Here is a 17,820-nt window from a genome sequence, read left to right as displayed (position 1 = left end):
TGTTTGATAATCACATTAAACTAATTTGACATGAAGTTTGAGTACCTTTATTATTTTTTTAATGTTAATTTTTGAGAGGCGGGGAGAGAGGGGGAGGGGACAGAGAGAGAGGAAGACAGAGAGAGGGGGACAGAAGATCTGAAGCAGGCTTTGTGCTGACAGCAGCAAGCCCCATGCGCGGCTCGAACTCACAAACCAGAGATCGTGACCTGAGCTGAAGTTGGACGCTCAACCAACTGGGCCATCCAGGCGCCCCTCCCAGTGCCTGAAATTTTTTTGTTCGATTTTCCTTTTCTTCTTATTGAGAAATCCCAGTCTACCAAAACGTTGAAAGAGTGAATCTTAGCCCTCAAGTACCTTTTATCAGAGTCACCAACTGCTAACATGTTGCCATATTTACTTCCTTTCTAATTCCTCTCTCATATATAGGACAGACATCATGACACTTCCCCTCTAAGTATCTCAGCATGCATCTCTCAAAAACAGAGGCGTCCTCCTATAGAACTACAATGCCAGCCTCACCTCTAGAAACAATAACATTAATGTAATAACATCTAATGAATAATCCATATTCACATTTCTCCCATTATTCTGACATCATCTTCTATAGTTTGCTTGTCATATCCTTAGTTTCTTTTACTCTTAATCAATCTTCCCCTACCCACTTGTCTTATTTTTCATGACCTTAATTTTTTTTTGAAGAAAACTTCGGCTCAGGTCATGATCTCACAGTTAATAAGTTCGAGCCCCACGTCGGGCTCTGTGCTGACAGCAGAGAGAATTGCTTGGGATTCTCTGTTTCCCTTTCTCTCTCTCTCTCTCTCTCTCTCTCTCTGCCCCTCCCCTGCTCATGTTTGTTCTCTCTCTTAAAAATAAATAAATAAACTTTAAAAAAGTAAAAAAATAAACACAGCTCTGACTCTCCCTGTCCTGCCTAAAGCCCTTCACTGGAAATCCATTACTGAAAGGCTAAGGTTGAAGTTTAGGATGTTTGTAGGTCCTCCATGCCTTCTGTCCAAGCTGGACTGTCTGAGGGTTTATCTCTGGCCATCCACTGTCCTCCACACCCAGTCTGTGTCTTTCTTGTCTCTGAACCTCGATTTACACAGTCCCTTCTGCCTGAAATGCCCTTTCCCCTCCTCTCTTCCCCAGTAGATTGTTACTTATTTGTTAAAGACTCAGTGCAGGCATCACCTCCTTCAGGAAGTCCTACTCGATTACCCTGCCTGGCTGCTCTCCTGATCTTTGCCCCTATCCCTGTCCCCAGAACCGTTCTAATATACGGAGTGTGCCTGGCTCCTCCACTAGACCATGAGGTAACCGGGCACAGGCATGCAGCTTGCCCACCTCTGTGTGCCTCAGCAAACGTGTGTGGAATGAATGAGTGAGAAACAAGAGAGAGGAAGGGAAAGATCGTTCTGTTCTTCAATCCCAGAAGAAAAGGAGGAGCATACATTTACTGAGGAAAAAAGCCAGAAGGAAGGGACTGTTGATCTAGTCTAGTCTAGCAGAGGGTTCTGGTCTTCTTACCAGCCTTTTACTGACCATCAGAACAAGAAGCCCTAGGGCGTCTGGGTGGCTCAGTCAGTTGAACGTCTGGCTTCTGCTCAGGTCATGATCTCACAGTTCGTGGGTTCGAGCCCCACATTGGGCTCTGTGCTGACAGCTAGCTCAGAGTCTGGAGCCTGTCTTCAGATTCTATGTCTCCCTCTCGACCCTCTCCTGCTCATGCTATCTCTCCCTTTCTCTCAAAAATAAATAAAACATTTAAAAATTAATAAAAATTAAAAAAAAAAAAAGAGTGTCCCCTGTTCCTTTGTAAGCTGTCCTAGGCTGAGTGACTTTCTGTGCAGTGATTTCTCTGCAGCAGTAAACAGCCAGGCCTTTGGCATGAAGGAGTCTCTGGACTTGTCCTCAAGACAGGAAGGAAGACGGAGCCTCACAGCCAGTGTCAGAGAGAAGAATGCCCTAGGCAAGAGACAGGACGGTGGCACTGTCAAAGAGTGGAGGAAAGAAGGCTAAGATCCTGGGGCCTGTGACTAGGAAGAAAAGGAGTTTAGGGAATTGGTCTGGACCTGAGACCTGTCCGTTAAGTTTAAAAATGGTGCCTGAGGGGCACCTGGGTGGCTCAGTCAGGTAAAGTTGGTTAAGCGTCCAACTGCAGCTCAGATCATGATCTTATGGTCTGTGGGTTCGAGCTTACGTCGGTTGGGCTCTGCGCTGACAGTTTGGATCCTGGAGCCTGCTTTGAATTCAGTCCCCCCGCCTTTCTGCTCCTCCCCAGCTCATGCTCTGTCTCAAAAATATATAAACATTAAAAAATATTTTTAATAAAAAAAAAAAACGGGCCCCTGAAGACCTTACACAGGGAGCTATTTTACCAGATGCCAAAGAGTTCGGGCCCGTGGCCAAATCTGGAAAGAATGTTTTAAGACCTGGCAGTGGCTAAGCGACTGAGCTCTGCCTTGGAAGAAAAGGCAAAAGTGGGAAGGACTCCAGAAATACATTTCAAAAATCAGAGCCCCTAAGTGTTACTCTACCTGCCAGCTCTAATCAGTCGGTAGGGGCTTTCAGTATTGTTAAATTGAGAAGGAATCCAAAGCTAGCACCAGAAAAGAAAGAAAAAGAAAGTGAAGATAGAGCTCTTATTGATTAATCCTGTCTGCTATGGGTTTAGGTGAGAAGGAATAGGAAAGAACCTGGAAATCAGAAGGGAAGGTAAAATTGGGGGCTCCTCAAAGATATTGTTGACCGATTTAAATCTGGCAGGGCACCTACCAGTGGAAAGATCATGGGCTTTGTCACCCCATTCCTTAGCGATGCGATCCTGGGCAATTTATAAACCTCATGAGCAAAACGGGTCGGCGCTGCAGATTTCATTAAACACCCTACAGTAATAATAGGCAACACTTACAGAACAGCCTTTCTGTCCTCACAACAACCTGTAAAGTAATTACCCTTGATTTCCTGATGAGGAAACTAAAGTTCAGGGAGGGTGATGCAATTAACCAGCAGCAGAGACTCACACCCAGAGGTCTGGCTCTGAGTCCACATTCTTAACCATCTTCAGAGCTGACCACTTTCCATTGCTGATTACAATCATTATGTGTCAATCAACAGAGGTTAAGCTCTGTGATTTAACTGCCCACCCCCCACAGGACCTGCACCCTGAAGGTCACCCATGGCATAAAACAGAGCCCCTCCTCTCAACCAACGCCAACTACAGAGCCGCAAGCAGGGCAAGAGCATGGATTCACCTGAAGAAAAGAGAAAGAAGGACAGCATCGGGACTCAGGAATGTGGCCTCTAACAAAACATCTCTCTCTGGCCTTTTTACTTTTCTGCTCTAGTCCGAAAGGTTTACTCAAGGCCGACCCAAAGACACGGGACAGGGAGCCAGATGGGGGAGGCTTCAGCATGCGGAGGATCTGGTCGGCTTTCTCTTGTGTTGGAGTGAGGCATTTTTTCACAAAATGGTGCTAGAGCAGGTGTCAATAATCTCTGGCCCCTGCCCATTACTGGGTTTTTGTTTTTTGGGTTTTGTGTATGTGTGTGTATGTGTGTGTGCATTTGTTTTTATAAACAAAGTCTTACTGGAACATAGCCAGGTTTATTCTTTAATGTTTTGAGTCAGGCCGCTCTCACACTACAGCAGCAGATCTGGGGAGGCCCAATATGCACCATGAGGTTTGCAGAGCCACCTGCCTGGCCCTTTGCAGAAAAGCTGCTGACCCCAGCTGTCCACTTCAGGATATCCAGATTTTCTAGATATCGATACGGCACAGGAGATCAAGCTCACGTCCTTACCTAGGGAAGGAAGAGCACCTTGTCCACTTGGGTATCTGCCAGAGGAGGGAAGAGGTAGGATGTCTACAAGAGAAACTGAAATGAAAACAAATGGGGCCAGAGGAAGATGTTTCAGAGTGTGCTCTGAGAAATGCTAATCGATGTTATGTGGTAAAACGGTGCAGGGGTCAACTGGGGACTTCTGTGTTAAACAACCATAAGCAGATCTCTCTACTGCAGGACTTCTCAGGACCTTTAAAATGCCATTATGCCTTGAGATTTCTCAGAGTGTGATATGGTTCACTGAATGCATCTTCCCCATGGGACTATGTTCTTCAGAACATTCTTTGGGAAATGCTGACATAAAAGAAGTATTTAATATCATGCTCCCTGGCTATGAGAAATGAAAAGTATGAGAACCATGGCTTAATTTAGCATGTGCTTCTCTCGGGAAGGAAAGAGAACAAAGAAGAAATCAAGAGACAGGGTGAAAAAAAAGAAAAAAGAAAAAGCAGAGTTTGAAGGGAGAAAGGAAGAAAGCAGGGCTCTGGGGAAACAACACATGAGGACATGAGGAACACTTGGAAGACTGGACTATCAGAGGGAACAGTGTGCCAGACACTGGCCTGCCACCCAGCACAGGGCCTGTGGTCACTTCCTTCATCACCACGGTCACCATCAGCACCACCAGAGAAGCTAACCTTCCCTGATGCCTCACTACTCTGCAGTTGCTGTTACATCTTTTAGACATACGATGTCACTTAATTCCCATGTTCAGATGAGGAAATAGAGGCACAGACAAGAGACTACTCCGTGTCAAAGCTTGTAAGGGGCAATGCGTGGATTTGACTCTGGGACCTGGAGCCAGAGCCCACGGTGTCCCCGCTGCTCTGCTCTGCCTGTGCCTGCATTCGACGGGGGGCTGCAGGTCCACATGCAACCCAAATGGGTCCTGTACGGAAATGCGATGCGAAGACATTTGGAGGAAAAGACAAAACAAACCAGCCAACGTCATTTTGAATAACTGATTACATGGGGCCAAACAACTAGAAGCCTAGCATCATGTTTTCTTCCTCTCGTCTTACTCTTGGGTTAACTATTCCTTCTTTTTCTTTTTAATAAAAAAAAAAAACCTTTTTTCATGTTTATCTATTTTGAGAAAGAGAGAGAGCACACCTGGGGCAAAGGCAGAGAGAGAAAACCAAGCAGGCTCCACGCTGTCGGTGCAGAACCCAGTGCGGGGGTTCGATCTCAGGAACCGTGAGATCATGACCTGTGCTGAAATCAGACGCGCAGCCTACTGAACTGCCCAGGGGCTCCCTTAACTATTCCTTCTTAACTCATATCCTAAGTTGCATATCAGGCCCTATCAGGCTTATCTAATGTACTATATTCATTCATAAAGTAAGCATAAGACAGTTGAGTGTTAAAAAAGCATTTTGAACCCAAACACTGTGATTACTGCATTTATAATAAGCCTCACTTCAATTTCCACAACTACCAATTCCTTTTTTAGAATGGGTGCCCTATGAATAGCTTCCTGTGACAGCTTCTGAGAACGGGAATCACAGCTCAACTACATCTTTTGCGGCTCAGGGGCGCCCGGGTGGCTCAGCACACTAACCATCCGGCTTCATCATGGTCTGTGAGTTTGAACCCTGCTTCAGGCTCTGTGCTGACAGCTCCGAGCCTGGAGCCTGCTTCAGATCCTGTGTCTCCCTCTCCCTCTCTCTCTGCCCCATCCCCGCTCTCACTCCGTCAAAAATAAATAATAAACATTAAAAAAATTTTTTTAATCTTTCATGGCTAAGAAATGTACCTGCTTTTAAAGACTAGCATTTATCCCGTCCTACCTAACCACTGATTTCCATTAAAATATGATGAAAATAATAAATCACGCTGGGTAAGGGGGTTCAACGCAGGTCTGGGGGGTGGGGGTGGGGAAAACAGTCTGGCCAGCATGTGAACCACTTGCACAGGAAGTCTCCTGGATGTGCTGCAATGGCAATAAATAAATAAATAAATAAATAATAAAAATAGAAAATAAAAAAGTTCCCTCGGCAGGCCACAAACATTGGCCGGGAGCTCCCGAAGGCAAAGTTTTCGTGGGACGGTGCACCTCGGATTTCCGTCCTTGAGTCTACAGCGAAAGCTAGGGTGCTGCGGGCTGGCCGGGCCGGCCGGGCCGGAAGGGCGGGCGTCGGCCGGCGTCGGTTTACCTGGTGAGCGGGAGGGCGCCTGGGTCCAGAGCTGCGGGGCAGAGCGCGCGGCTCCCGGCGGGCCCGGGCGGCTTCGGCTGCTTCTAACGTCCCATTGGAAAGCCCGAAGCGCTGGAGGCCCCGCGGCCAGTATTGCGCTTCCAAAAGCGGGTTCCTGCCCCCGCCTCCTCCCCTTCGCTGGCAAAGACCTCGGAGCGGCTCGGGTTTCCTCCACCCCTGCGCCGAGCAGCTGGGAGTCGGGGCGTTGCGCTGGCGGCGGGGCGAGGCGGCCCCTGAAACCACTTCCAGATGTGCTCGCCTGGCCGGGCTTCCTCTGGCATCCTCCTGCAGCGCTCTGCGTGCACCGCGTTTGGAAAACAAGGCAGCTCGGGAGGAAACGATCCCAAACTGGAGAAGGGCAAACTCTTGGAGGGTGAATTTCCACCACGCGTTGGGTCTAAGGTAAACTCTGAAAGAGCAGAAGTGGGAGAATTAAATTCCCACTGGTTTTGAGAATATCTTCATTGACACTAGTTTTCTCCTAAAATCTCATTAAAATCATTAAAATGTTGTGGTCCCCAAATTAAAGCCCCGCTAACAACGATGGTCTCATTCTCCCAAGGCAATAATAGCCGCAGAAGTTTTAAGATGGTGTGTTTTGAGCCTGAACATGGAAGGAATCAGGCAGGGAATCAACCCCACCCAGCTCTGAGCTGGTCTGTCTCTGCTATTGATTCTCAGAAACCCAGGAAATGGTGCCAGCACTTTGCCTGGGATCATGGAATTTATTTCTGCAACGTCTCTCCTTCGCTTCTACAAGGAAATGAAGATCCCTTGCTCACTGGTTCTTTCTAAAGTGGTATTTACAAATGGAAATATAATGCAAGCCATTATGTAATTTTAAATTTTCTAAAAGTCACTTTAGGGGGAGCCTGGGTGGCTCAGTCAGTTAAGCGTCAGACTTCGGTTCAAGTCATGATCTCAAGGTTTGTGGATTCAAGCCCCGTGTTAGGTCTGTGCTGACAGCTCAGAGCCTGGAGCCTGCTTCTGATTCTGTGTCTCCCTCTCTCTCTGTCCCTCCCCCACTCTCACTTTCTCTCTCTCAAAAATAAAAAAAAACAAGCAAAAACCATTAAAAGATATTTTTTAAAAAGTTAAGTGCAAAGAGGGGGTGCCTGGCTGACTCAGTCGGAAGAGCATTTGGATAGTGAGTTGAGCCCCACATTGGGTGTAAGATTACTTCAACAAATAAATACGCGAACTTTAAAAAGGAGAGAGGAGCGCCTGGGTGGCTCAGTTGGTTAAGCCTCCGGCTTCGGCTCAGGTCAGATCTCACATTTGTGGGTTCGAGTCCTGCATCAGGCTCTGTGCTGACAGTTAGCTCAGAGCCTGGAGCCTGCTTCCGGTTCTGTGTCTCCTTCTCTCTCTGCCCCTCCCCCTCTCATGCTCTGTCTCTCTCTGTATCAAAAATAAATAAAACATTAAAAAAAATTTTTTTTTTAAAGTCTTAAAAAAAAAAGGAGAGAGAATAACCATGTGCCGGGTGCTGGGCTGAGCATTAAAGAAAAAAAGACATCAGGGAAATACAAATCAAAACCATGATGAGACACCACCTCATGCCTGTCAGAATGGCTAAAATTAACAACTCAAGAAACAACACGTGTTGGTGAGAGAAAGGGAAGCCCGCTTGCACGGCTGGTGGGAATGCAAACTGGTGCAGCCACTCTGGAAAACAGTATTGAGGCTCCTCAAAAAGTTAGAAATAGAGCTACCCTATGACCCAGCAATTACCGTACTAGGTATTTACCCAAAGGATATGAAAATACAGATTCAAAGGAGTACATACACCCCAATGTTTATAGCAACATTATCAACAATAGCCAAACTATGGAGAGAACCCAAATATCTATTGGCTGATGCATGGATAAAGAAGATGTGGTATACACATCCAATGAAAGAGTACTCAGCCGTTAAACAGAATGAAATCTTGCCATTTACAACAATGTGGATGGAGCTAGAATGTATTATGCTAAGTGAAGTAAGTTAATCAGAGAAAGACAAATACCATTGTGATTCACTTATATGTGGGATTTAAGAAACAAAACAGATGAACATGTGGGAGGTGAGGGCAGGGAGGAAGAGAAGAGAAGAAACCACAAGAGACTCTTAATAATAGAGAACAACCTGAGGGTTGATGGAGGGAGGTGAGTGGGAGACGGGCTGGATGGGTGACGGGTGGTAAGCAGGGCACTTGTGAGCTCTGGGTGTTGTATAAGTGAATTCTATGTGTTGTAACTGAATTCTACTCCTGAAAACAATATTGTGCTGAACATTAAGTAAAATTTAAATTTAAAAAAAAGTTAGTACAGGGGTGCCTGGGTGGCTCAGTCGGTTAATTTGTTTCTTCTTTATGTTTTATACTTTATTATTTTGTATTTATTACAAGATTGTAATCATTTTTATATGAATATTTTTAGGTTGTGGAACAAATCATCTGAATTTCTATTATTTCTCATGGGGAAATTTGCTTTGACATACAAGTGCTTTGGATTGCAAGCATATTTCTGGAATGAATTGTGCTCGCAAACCAAGGTTTTGTTGTCCTAGGATTTGTGGCTGCAACTTTAAGGGTTAAACTGCATCCGTTGTTTTCACATTCTCCATTTAACCAGCCATCAGCATCAGTTCCTGTTCCTAGGGAATGAGTATGGAATGATCCGCTGCCCTGGTGGCCTTCCCTTACAACCTCCCATCCCAAGGCCCTCACACATTCCAGCAAGTGTGCCATTTTTCTTTGAAGCAGGCTTGACATTATGCTATTCCTCTTTTCACTTCTAGAAGGTGTACTCTATTTATTTTACTGTTTATTTATTTTTAAGAGAGAGACAGAGCATGAGTGAGGGAGGAGCAGAGAGACAAAGAAATACAGGATTGGAAGCAGGCTCCAAGCTCTAAGCTGTCAGCACAGAGCCTGACACGGGGTTCAAATTCACGAACTGTGAGATTATGACCTGAGCCAAAGTCAGATGCTCAACTAACTGAGTTACCCAGGTACCCTGAGGTGTCCTCTATTTTAAAGGACAACTTTATCGTTGTTTTAGCTAACGGACCGGATTGTGATGTGTTTGTCTTTGGTTATGGCAGATACACTGGCTACACGGACCACCTGTGGGGAGAGAGAAGGTTCCGTGGCAGCAGAGTACTGGCCTCAAGAACTCCGGCTCCAGTCCTCATGGCCTTCACTGGAGCAAACATATTCCCTGGTCAGGGCTTCCCCTGCCCTTCCAGAATTGTGTGCCATCAGGGGCAGCAGGCCAATCTGTCAGATGTGTCCCAGGGCATCGTGGTGACAAGCCCTCCAAGCTGACTCCTGCCCAGTCCCATTTCTCCCCCTTTGCATCTCTGATCCACTTGGCAGAATGCCTGACCCAGTCTGAGAGCTGGTGAATAAGTAGGTTCAGAGAGTATGACAACCAAAGGAGCCCAGAGGGAGACTCACAGTTAAATAATAATTATGTTGTCTTTATAGGCTCTGTTTGATATTCATATTAACTTCCATATGGACCCAAATCTCTCTGTTCATTGTTCTTTGTACCCTTTCTCTCTGACCCTTTACTGTCTCCAACTTTGGAATCGCTCTCCTTTATTCCAGTGGGCCATGTTCTAAGGCTGCAAGAGGCTTAGTACCTATGACCTTGATTTCCACACTGTGTGCACAGATGTTTTGCTGGGGAAGAAATGAGCAGAGCAGAAAGAGACACGGGTTTTAAGGGATACTCTGATAAGTGCAGTGGCTACCAGCATGGGCTCTGGGGACAGACAGACAGACCCAACTGTTAGCTCGGACTTTATACTGAACACATTACTCAAAATCTCATCTTCAGTTTCCTCATCTACAAAGTGGGGAAGCCTCCAAGGACTGGTGTGAGGGTTAAAAGGCATCATGCATGTCAGGGGCTCAGTGAGGGCTCAATACATGGAAGTTATCAGTGTCGTCTCCGCTTATCTGTGGAGAGTCTGTCCCCAGACCCCCAGGGGGTGCCTGAAACCATGCATCATTCCAAAACTCTATGTTTTTTGCATATGCAAAACCTATGCAGAAGCTTAATTTATAAATTATGTATAGAGATTAATAGCAATAGTGATAAAATAGAATAATTACAATAATTTATGGTAATAAAAGCTATCTCCTACTGTACTCACCCTTCCTGTTGTGCTGATGTGAGGTGACAAAATGCCTACGTGATGAGGTGAAATGGACGAAGTGAAATGAATGATGCAAGCAGCGTGTCATAGTGTCAGCTGCGGAGTCCTCCGTCATCAGAAGAGAGATCATCTACTTCCTGACTAGGGTTGACTGAGGGTAACTGAAATCTCAGAAAGCAAAACCACAAATAATGGGGGACTACTGTATTTTTACTATTAGATGAAGACACCCCAAGGTATGAACTAGGGAAAGGAATTATAAGAGTAACTTATTTGTAACTTTTTCTTAAAAAATCCAAAAGAGTTATATAGGGTTGCAAACACTGCTAGAAACCTACTTAATAACCCTCTCTGCTTCTTTTCTTGAAATAGAAACACCCTTTCATTTGGGGCAGTAATAGCCCAGTTACAAATAACCCTTTAGGCTCAGTCAGTTAAGCGTCTGACTTTAGCTCAAGGCATGATTTCTAATTGAGCTCTCACATTGGGCTCTCTGCTATCAGTGTGGAGCCCGCTTCAGATCCCCTGTCTCCCTCTCTCCCTGCCCCTCCCCTGCTTGGGCTCTCTCTCTCTCTTTCTCTTTCTCTCAAAACTAAATAAATATTAAAAAAAAAATACCTCCCCAGACATCCTGCAGCTAGAATGGTAAGCGAGCAGAAAGAAGTTTGCTGTCTGTGACTTCCAGGAAAGCTACTGTTTTCCTGGCAAAGAGCTGTTTAGTGCCTCTTGCCATTTTTTCTTGTCTGAAGTCCAACCGGGATGCCCGGAGGTGGACTGGCCACCTTGTAGCCCTGGGGATAAGACGTCCACACTGTGTTGCTGCATATGGCCACATATGCACAGACCACAGTGTTGAGTCAGTCAGGGGCCTGGCAGGAGGCAGATGCCTCACTCCAAAGGCTAATGGTGGAGACTCTGAAAAAAAAAATGCACTATTTGGAAAGGTCAGAATTAAGGAAACAGGTTAAGAAAGAGTGCAGTTAGCACCCCAGGGAGCCATGGCCACCTGTAACTCTGAAGGGCAGGGGAAGAAGGGGTTACCAGGACTGGGAAAGTAGCTGTATGGACAGGGCTGCCCAGCAGACAGCCTGCAGTGACCACACAAAAGCGACGAGGCAGCTAATTACCCCAAGTTTGTTGCTGGTGCCCCCCACCGGCCAAATTCTACTAGAAGTCAGAGCGCAGGGCAGCTCCAGGGACGTATTATCTTTAAGTCAGCCTCTCAGGACACTGAGCAAGTTGAAGAGTGGAGAGTAGGTCTGTATAAGCAAATGGAAAATATGCTTGCACAATGTGGATAGGGTCCCTGCCCTGTACGGTTTGGCAGCCCTGCCCATGTTAAGGAGGGCAGAGCAAGAACATAAGAGGAGCCTACATCCCTGATGGCACTGGGAGTCACCACAGCAGCTGTGAATTAAGTACCATGAAACATCTAGCCGTGTGACGAAAGTAAACCATTATGTGGGGACGGCACTTTGGTCGGTTTCAGTTATATGCCTGCAAGCAGTCCTATGTGATTTGTATGCCTCTTATATTTGTGGTATCATTAGTCGACACAATGTGTATCTGAGTCATTATCATTCTGTGTTTACTTTGTATTAGTTGAGAGTCAAACGTTCATCATTCCTTCTTACCCAAAGGGCCTGCTTTGGCTGGGTGTACGACTTGGTAGATCAGGTCTTAGATAAAATCGGTTAAGGCTGATGAAAGGACTGGAAGGAAAGGAAAAAGCATTCTATAGTAGCAATGAATGACTACATTCGGTCAGGCTGAGAGTCTCTATTATTGCCTCTGTCTCCCAGGGCTGGGCTCCAAGATCACCCACGTGGGGTGGGAACTAGAACTATAGGAGCCTCAGCTCCCTCGCTTTTCCCTGATGGGACTTAGTGATGGCCATCATGTCCCCAGCGGAGGCCCTCTGGGCCCTTCTCTGCTGGCCCCTAAGCTGCAGCCACTGCATCTCCACCTGACTCTGTACCTGGGGGCCTCTTTCACATGAGATGAGTGCTTTTCTTCTTCGACTCATGCTCCAGCTGCCTGTTCTGGTAACTGGGGTGGGCTCTACCTGGCCTAGAGTCCTGGCTGGCTCTTGCCTGCTGCCTTTTCCATGTCTCGGCCACAGCTCTAGCCAAGAGCCGTGGCCGGAGCCCTGTGACCTGTGAACAGACCTCACAGACATCTGCTTCTCTCCTCTCAGGAGCAGTGCCTGCCCTGCCTCTCTGCTGTTGAGTCCTGCCCTCCTACTGGCACTCCCCAAAACTCCTCCCCAGACCTCTGCCAATAAACACTTGGCCTGAGTCCTGGGTGGAGATTAAGGCATCCTTTGGACATGGCCATTAACCCTCTTGGCTGAAAACACCGCACTGTCTGCCACCTCCCAGCACCAGCCCCTCCCTCTCCGGCTGACTCCTCAGTGGCCTGTAGCTCAGAAGGAACAGTAAAAACAATAGTAAGATAACAAAAATTACAAAGATGATACTAGTAAAACAATCTACTACTTACTAAGTGTTAACTACATCACGCACCACATAAACGCAGCATAGCCCTTTGCGTGGCAATAGCACAAATTTCAGTTATCAATCGTTTAGTTTCATGACATGAGGCCCTCAACAATACAGTTCAAATTCAAGTCTGTTACCATAGTACATTAACTGTGGGTACTTGCCTAAGTACAAACTCTGCTGCTAGGTTTTTAGTCCATGGAATGACTACGCAAATAACAGATCCAAATCATGATCTGTGACCAATCATGTCACTTCTCTATCAGTCAGCCAGTCAATAGATGACTGGACATTTGTTATTCAGTTTATGCACAGACAACAAAGCATGTGCTCATGTTGTCTCCATGATTCACAGTGGTAAACGCCTGTGATAGGTACAAAAAACGGTACTAGAGAGAATTGGCCAACAAAGATAATAATGTAGCAAAGAAATAAAAAGCAGTAATGGGGAGAGTGAAGTTCAAGTCAAAGGTAAATGGACATAGAGAAGAAACAGCTGGCCGTTGGATGACACTGTCACCATTCCACCCTAGATATGCAGCCAGAAGAATTTAGTGAAGGTAAATTTATGAACATAACTGCAGAGAGTGGCTGTGCAGAAAAGGATGAAGATGTTCCAAGAGAAGAGACACAGATAAAAAAAAAATCATCTTAAAGGAACTCTTGAAGATATTTCATGACATTGGAAGGTGCAAAGAATAAAATACAGAAAGCTGATCCAAATCCGGAAAGGAAAATGGCAATTTGCCCAGGCACGGGAAAATGCTCACTCTGCACAATAATTTATATGACAGATGGGAAGGTAAGCACTGTTCAAACTACCATCAATTAAGTTTTATACAAAAACAAAACAAAACAAACCCCCAAAACTTAAACACTCAATTCTCAATGTTTCTTATGATTCAAATTACAGTATAACAAATCACATATTGGATCTACAAATTTTCTCCTTTCCCTAGCCATTTAAAACCAACAGTAAGAGGGTTTTTTTTTTATTAATATTTATTTTTGAGAGAGAAAGACATAGACTGTGAGTGGAAGAGGGGCAGACAAAGAGGGAGACACAGAATCTGAAACAGGCTTCAGGCTCTGGGCTGTCAGTACAGAGCCCTACAAGGGGCTCGAACTCATGAACCACAAGATCATGACCTGACCTGAAGGTAGATGATTAACTGACTGAGCCACCCAGTCGCCTCCCAACAGTAAGAGTTTTAAATATGTTGACACACAAAAAAGTTTTTTTAAGTTTATTTATTCTGATGGGGTGCATAAATGCCTCAGTCGGTTAAGTGTCCAACTTCAGGTCATGATCTTGCAGTCTATGAGTTTGAGCCCCACATTGGGCTCTGTGCTGACAGCTCAGAGCCTGGAACCTGCTTCAGATTCTGTATCTCCTTCTCTCTGCTCCTCTCCCACTCATGCTCTCTCTCTCTCTCTGTCTCTCAAAAATAAAGAAATGTTAGCAACTTTAAAAAAAAAGTTTATTCTGAGAGAGTGTGTGCACAAATGGGGGAGGGAAAGAGAGAGAGGGAGAGAGAGAGAGAAAAAGACAGAGAGGTAGGATCCACTCTGTCACCTCAGAGCCCAACATGGGGCTCTCTCTCATGAACCATGAGATCATGACTTGAGCTGAGATCAAAAGTCAGAACGCTTAACCAACTGAGCCACCCAGGGGCACCTACTTTGACAAAATTTTTAAAGGTCACAGCACAAATGTAATTTTGTCCATTGAAGTTTAAGATCACTTTGCAAGGTTTCAACTTACATGGTTGTTTTTGTAGAACTACACTACCACGCAAAGCGAGGGTTGCTTATACTTTATATACATTGTCTCATTTGGTCTTCAAAATGACTCTAAGAAATTATTATTCCTGTCTTATAGACAAAGAATCTGAGGCTCAAAGGGGATAAATAATTTGACCAAGACCATATAGCTGGTAAATGGCTACACCTACTGAATTCTAAATCTAATTCCTGCTATGTGGCCAGTCCAGGTGCATGATGGGTATTTGATATGGGGGAAGTAGGAGTGAAAGAGAAAAAGGGGTGAGAGATGAATATACCTTCTCTAATGGAACCTTGAAAGGCTAGAGCAGCACTGTCCATTAGAACTTTGTTTTCTAGTACACATTTACAGAATAGAAATGTTTATGTAATCTATAATCTATAGTGTGAAAACCTAATATATTCAACCCTAGTGCACGTGCAAATCTATGTATACTCTGAATCCATCTGTTCTTGAGCCTTCAGGATCCTGCTCCATCAAGTATCAGTTCTCCCTGGGGCAGGACTGGTTGGTTAGCTCAAACAACTCTCATTTCCCAATTTATTCTCCTTTTCTTGTTTCTCCAAAAGCAAAACAAAACAAAACCATTACTTTCCCACCACCCTCCTGTAGCCACCCTCCTGGAAGATGACCTCCAACATCTGTTGTCTTCCTCCTTCTCTGTAGCAGAACCCTGAACATTAGCTGGGAACATGGCCATTCTAAATAAAAACTACATTTCCCAGACATTCGTCAACAAGCCACGGCCTTGTGACTAAATACTGGCTCATGGGATGTAAGCAGAAATAATATGTATAAGATTATTATTATACATATTATATTATATAGCATATAAATATTAATAATTCCAGAATGTGTTCTCAAGAAGGGACTATTCCTTTCCTTTACTCTTTCCTGTTGGCTGGAATGTGGATTCCATAGTTGGTGCTGGAGCAGCCATCTTGGGCCAGGAGCTGGAAGGAGGAATTGCAATCTACAATTCAAATCTACAAGGTCAACAAATTCATGAGGACTTGGTGAAATACAGCTGCCACGTCCCCCGGCTTTGGACTGCTACCTCCAAAAGTCACTTATATAAGAGAAATATAAACTTTTATAGCCACTATTGTGTTGGTATTTCTGTTAGTATAGTGAATGTAATCTTAATGTACCAAATGCCCTACTTCTGGCCAATGAAACCCATGGGGAAGTGTTCTGGATGGCTTCTAGGCAAGACGCTTTTTCTGCTTGTGAAAGGAGAATTCTATTTCCCCATCCTGGCTGCCTTCCTGCTTACATCTTTGGGCATAGTTATGTGAGGACACAATGCCCAGGGCCACAGCCACCTTCTTATGACCACAAAGGAAAGCCAAGAAAAATTCAGAGTCTCTACCCAGAACTATGACACCACTGAACCACTGAACTAATCCTGGACCCACCTACCCCAGATTTCTTGTGCAAGATAATGAACAGCCTTATCATTTAGCCACCGTGTTGAATATTCTGCTACTTGTAATGGAAAACATTTCCAAATGACATATTTTCTTGCTATGAGTGTTTGTGCCCAAATTCATACATTGAAATCCTCACCCCCAAGATGATGATACCAGATGATGCCAGGTGGGGCCTTTGGTGTTTTGGTGTGTAGGTGCTGAGCTTGGACTACAGAGCCCTACCCCACCCCTTCCATCATACAGGGTAGAGCGACAAGTCAGCAGTCCACAACCTGCCAGAGAGCTCTCCCCAGAACCTGGCCTTGCCAGCATTCTGATCTTGGACTTCCAGCCCTCAGAACTGTAAGAAAAACATTTCTGCTATTTATAAGTCACCCAGTCTGTAGTGTTTTTTTTTTAATTTTATTTTTTTTAAGTAATCTACATGTAATGTGGGGCTCAAACCCACAACCCTGAGACCAAGAGTCACATGCTCTACCCACTGGGTCAGCCTCAGTCTGTATATGCGCCACCAAAACGAGCACAGTCCCAGTCTCTAGTATTTTAACAGTGGCCCAGATGGACTAAGACAGTCCTATTGCTCCTACAGTCTCACCTTTGCAACTGCATCCTTCTTCTGGGCCCACAGACATGCTCATCTCACCCATGTAAAAGAGTATCAGCTTGCCATGTATCCATTTCTCCCTCCAGCCACTATGTTTTTCTCTCCTTTCTTGGACAAGGGTCTGTAAAAAGTAGACGTATACACATTGTCTGGGCCTCCTTACTTGTTACTCATTCTTTGATCTCCTATGGCTTCCCTTCTCCCACTCCACTGAGTGTGTTCATCTAGACCACTGATAATCTTATTTGCAAATCCAACAAGACGCTTATTAGTCTTTTTCTTATCTGACCTCTCTAGGGTTTTGGCTTTGATAACCACTTCCGCCTCTGTGAAACCCCCTTCATCTGTGGCTTCTTTGACATTACCCTCATCCGGTTCCCTTTTGACCTCTCTGGCTCCTCATTCTCCATTTCCTTCATGAGTGCTCCTTTTTCGTCTTTACCTCTTGAAATACTAGCTTCTTCAGGATGCTATTCTGCCTCTGTCTTGCCTTGCTATGCTCTCCTTCTAGATGGTAACTTCCATTCCTACAGTTTTAAAGATTGAAGGTAGCTTTCTTAAAAATCAGAGACCTATTCTATACTCCTCATTAGGCAGAGTTGAGTCAAAGCTGCTGTGGTAAAATATTATTCCCCCTGAATGAAGCACTTCATCATGGATTTAATCGTGTTCCCCCAAAAGATATGTGGACATCCTAATACCCAATACATGTGAAGGTGACCTTATTTCTAGTTGTAATCAAGTTAAGATAAGGTCCTTAGGATGTGACCGTGAACTTATAAGCAGAGAAGAGACACAAGTACACAGGGACATCACCATGTGATGATGAAAGCAGAGACTGGAGATCCAGCTACAAGCCAAGAAAGGTCTAGGATCAATGGCCACCACCAGGAGCCAGACAGGCAAGGAAGCATTCTCCCCTCCGGTTTTCAGAGGGCCCTGCTGATACTCTGATTTGGGGCTTGTGGCCTCCAGAGCTGTGACACAACAAATTTCTGTTGTTTCAAGTCACACAGTTTGTGGTATTTTGTCACAGCAGTTCTAGGAAACGAACACACACGTCCTCCATTGTCCTGCACTTCCTTATCTAAGCAATTAGTTACGACTTACAATCTCTTCTTTCTTAATATTTTGCCTTCATCTTTCTCCCACTTCAGGGATGTTGGGTCTTCCACGTATCATAGATATGTGGGTTTACAACTTTCGATTTTGTCCTTGGTCTTTTGCTATAAAGGCGTTAAACACACACACACTACTACCGTCTACTTATGACCTCATTCTTAAGTTAGGACATCTTAATGCTCAA

The 17,820-nt window shown here is 45.0% G+C and overlaps 2 protein-coding genes and 1 long non-coding RNA gene across 4 annotated transcripts in view; 2 read left to right on the top strand and 1 right to left on the bottom strand.

Moving 5' to 3' along the window:
• Positions 1 to 6,325, bottom strand: part of GLT8D2 (glycosyltransferase 8 domain containing 2) — a 32,011-nt gene extending 25,686 nt beyond the window's left edge. Inside the window, exon 1 of one of the 2 annotated variants that reach the window (XM_029953587.1) lies at positions 6,006 to 6,325. The gene's annotated coding sequence lies outside the window, so the exon portion shown is untranslated. The remainder of the gene's footprint in view (positions 1 to 6,005) is intronic. The other variant, XM_029953586.1, reaches the window with a different exon arrangement.
• On the top strand, positions 2,668 to 9,499 carry LOC115305084. The gene is made up of 3 exons (XM_029955428.1): positions 2,668 to 2,677; positions 6,035 to 6,446; positions 9,129 to 9,499. The coding sequence occupies exons 1-3, from the start codon at positions 2,668 to 2,670 to the stop codon at positions 9,349 to 9,351; spliced, it is 645 nt and encodes a 214-aa protein (XP_029811288.1). The 3' UTR covers positions 9,352 to 9,499.
• Positions 9,500 to 13,228: 3,729 nt separating this feature from the next.
• On the top strand, positions 13,229 to 15,580 carry LOC115303723. Its single transcript, XR_003914213.1, has 2 exons — positions 13,229 to 13,493; positions 15,399 to 15,580. It is a non-coding gene; the product is annotated as an uncharacterized LOC115303723 (long non-coding RNA).
• Positions 15,581 to 17,820: the final 2,240 nt, after the last annotated feature.

The sequence above is a fragment of the Suricata suricatta genome, chromosome 10, assembly GCF_006229205.1.
Source record: "Suricata suricatta isolate VVHF042 chromosome 10, meerkat_22Aug2017_6uvM2_HiC, whole genome shotgun sequence".
Classification (NCBI taxonomy): Eukaryota; Metazoa; Chordata; class Mammalia; order Carnivora; family Herpestidae; genus Suricata; species Suricata suricatta.
The sequence above is the reverse complement of the archived record's forward strand: the minus strand, read 5'-3'. Positions and strand labels throughout refer to the sequence as shown.

Excerpts from the sequence above, each read along its gene's own strand:
- LOC115305084 (XM_029955428.1), top strand. Across the intron at positions 6,447-9,128 it reads CACCACGCGTTGGGTCTAAG|ATACACTGGCTACACGGACC; the intron begins GTAAACTCTGAA and ends TGGTTATGGCAG.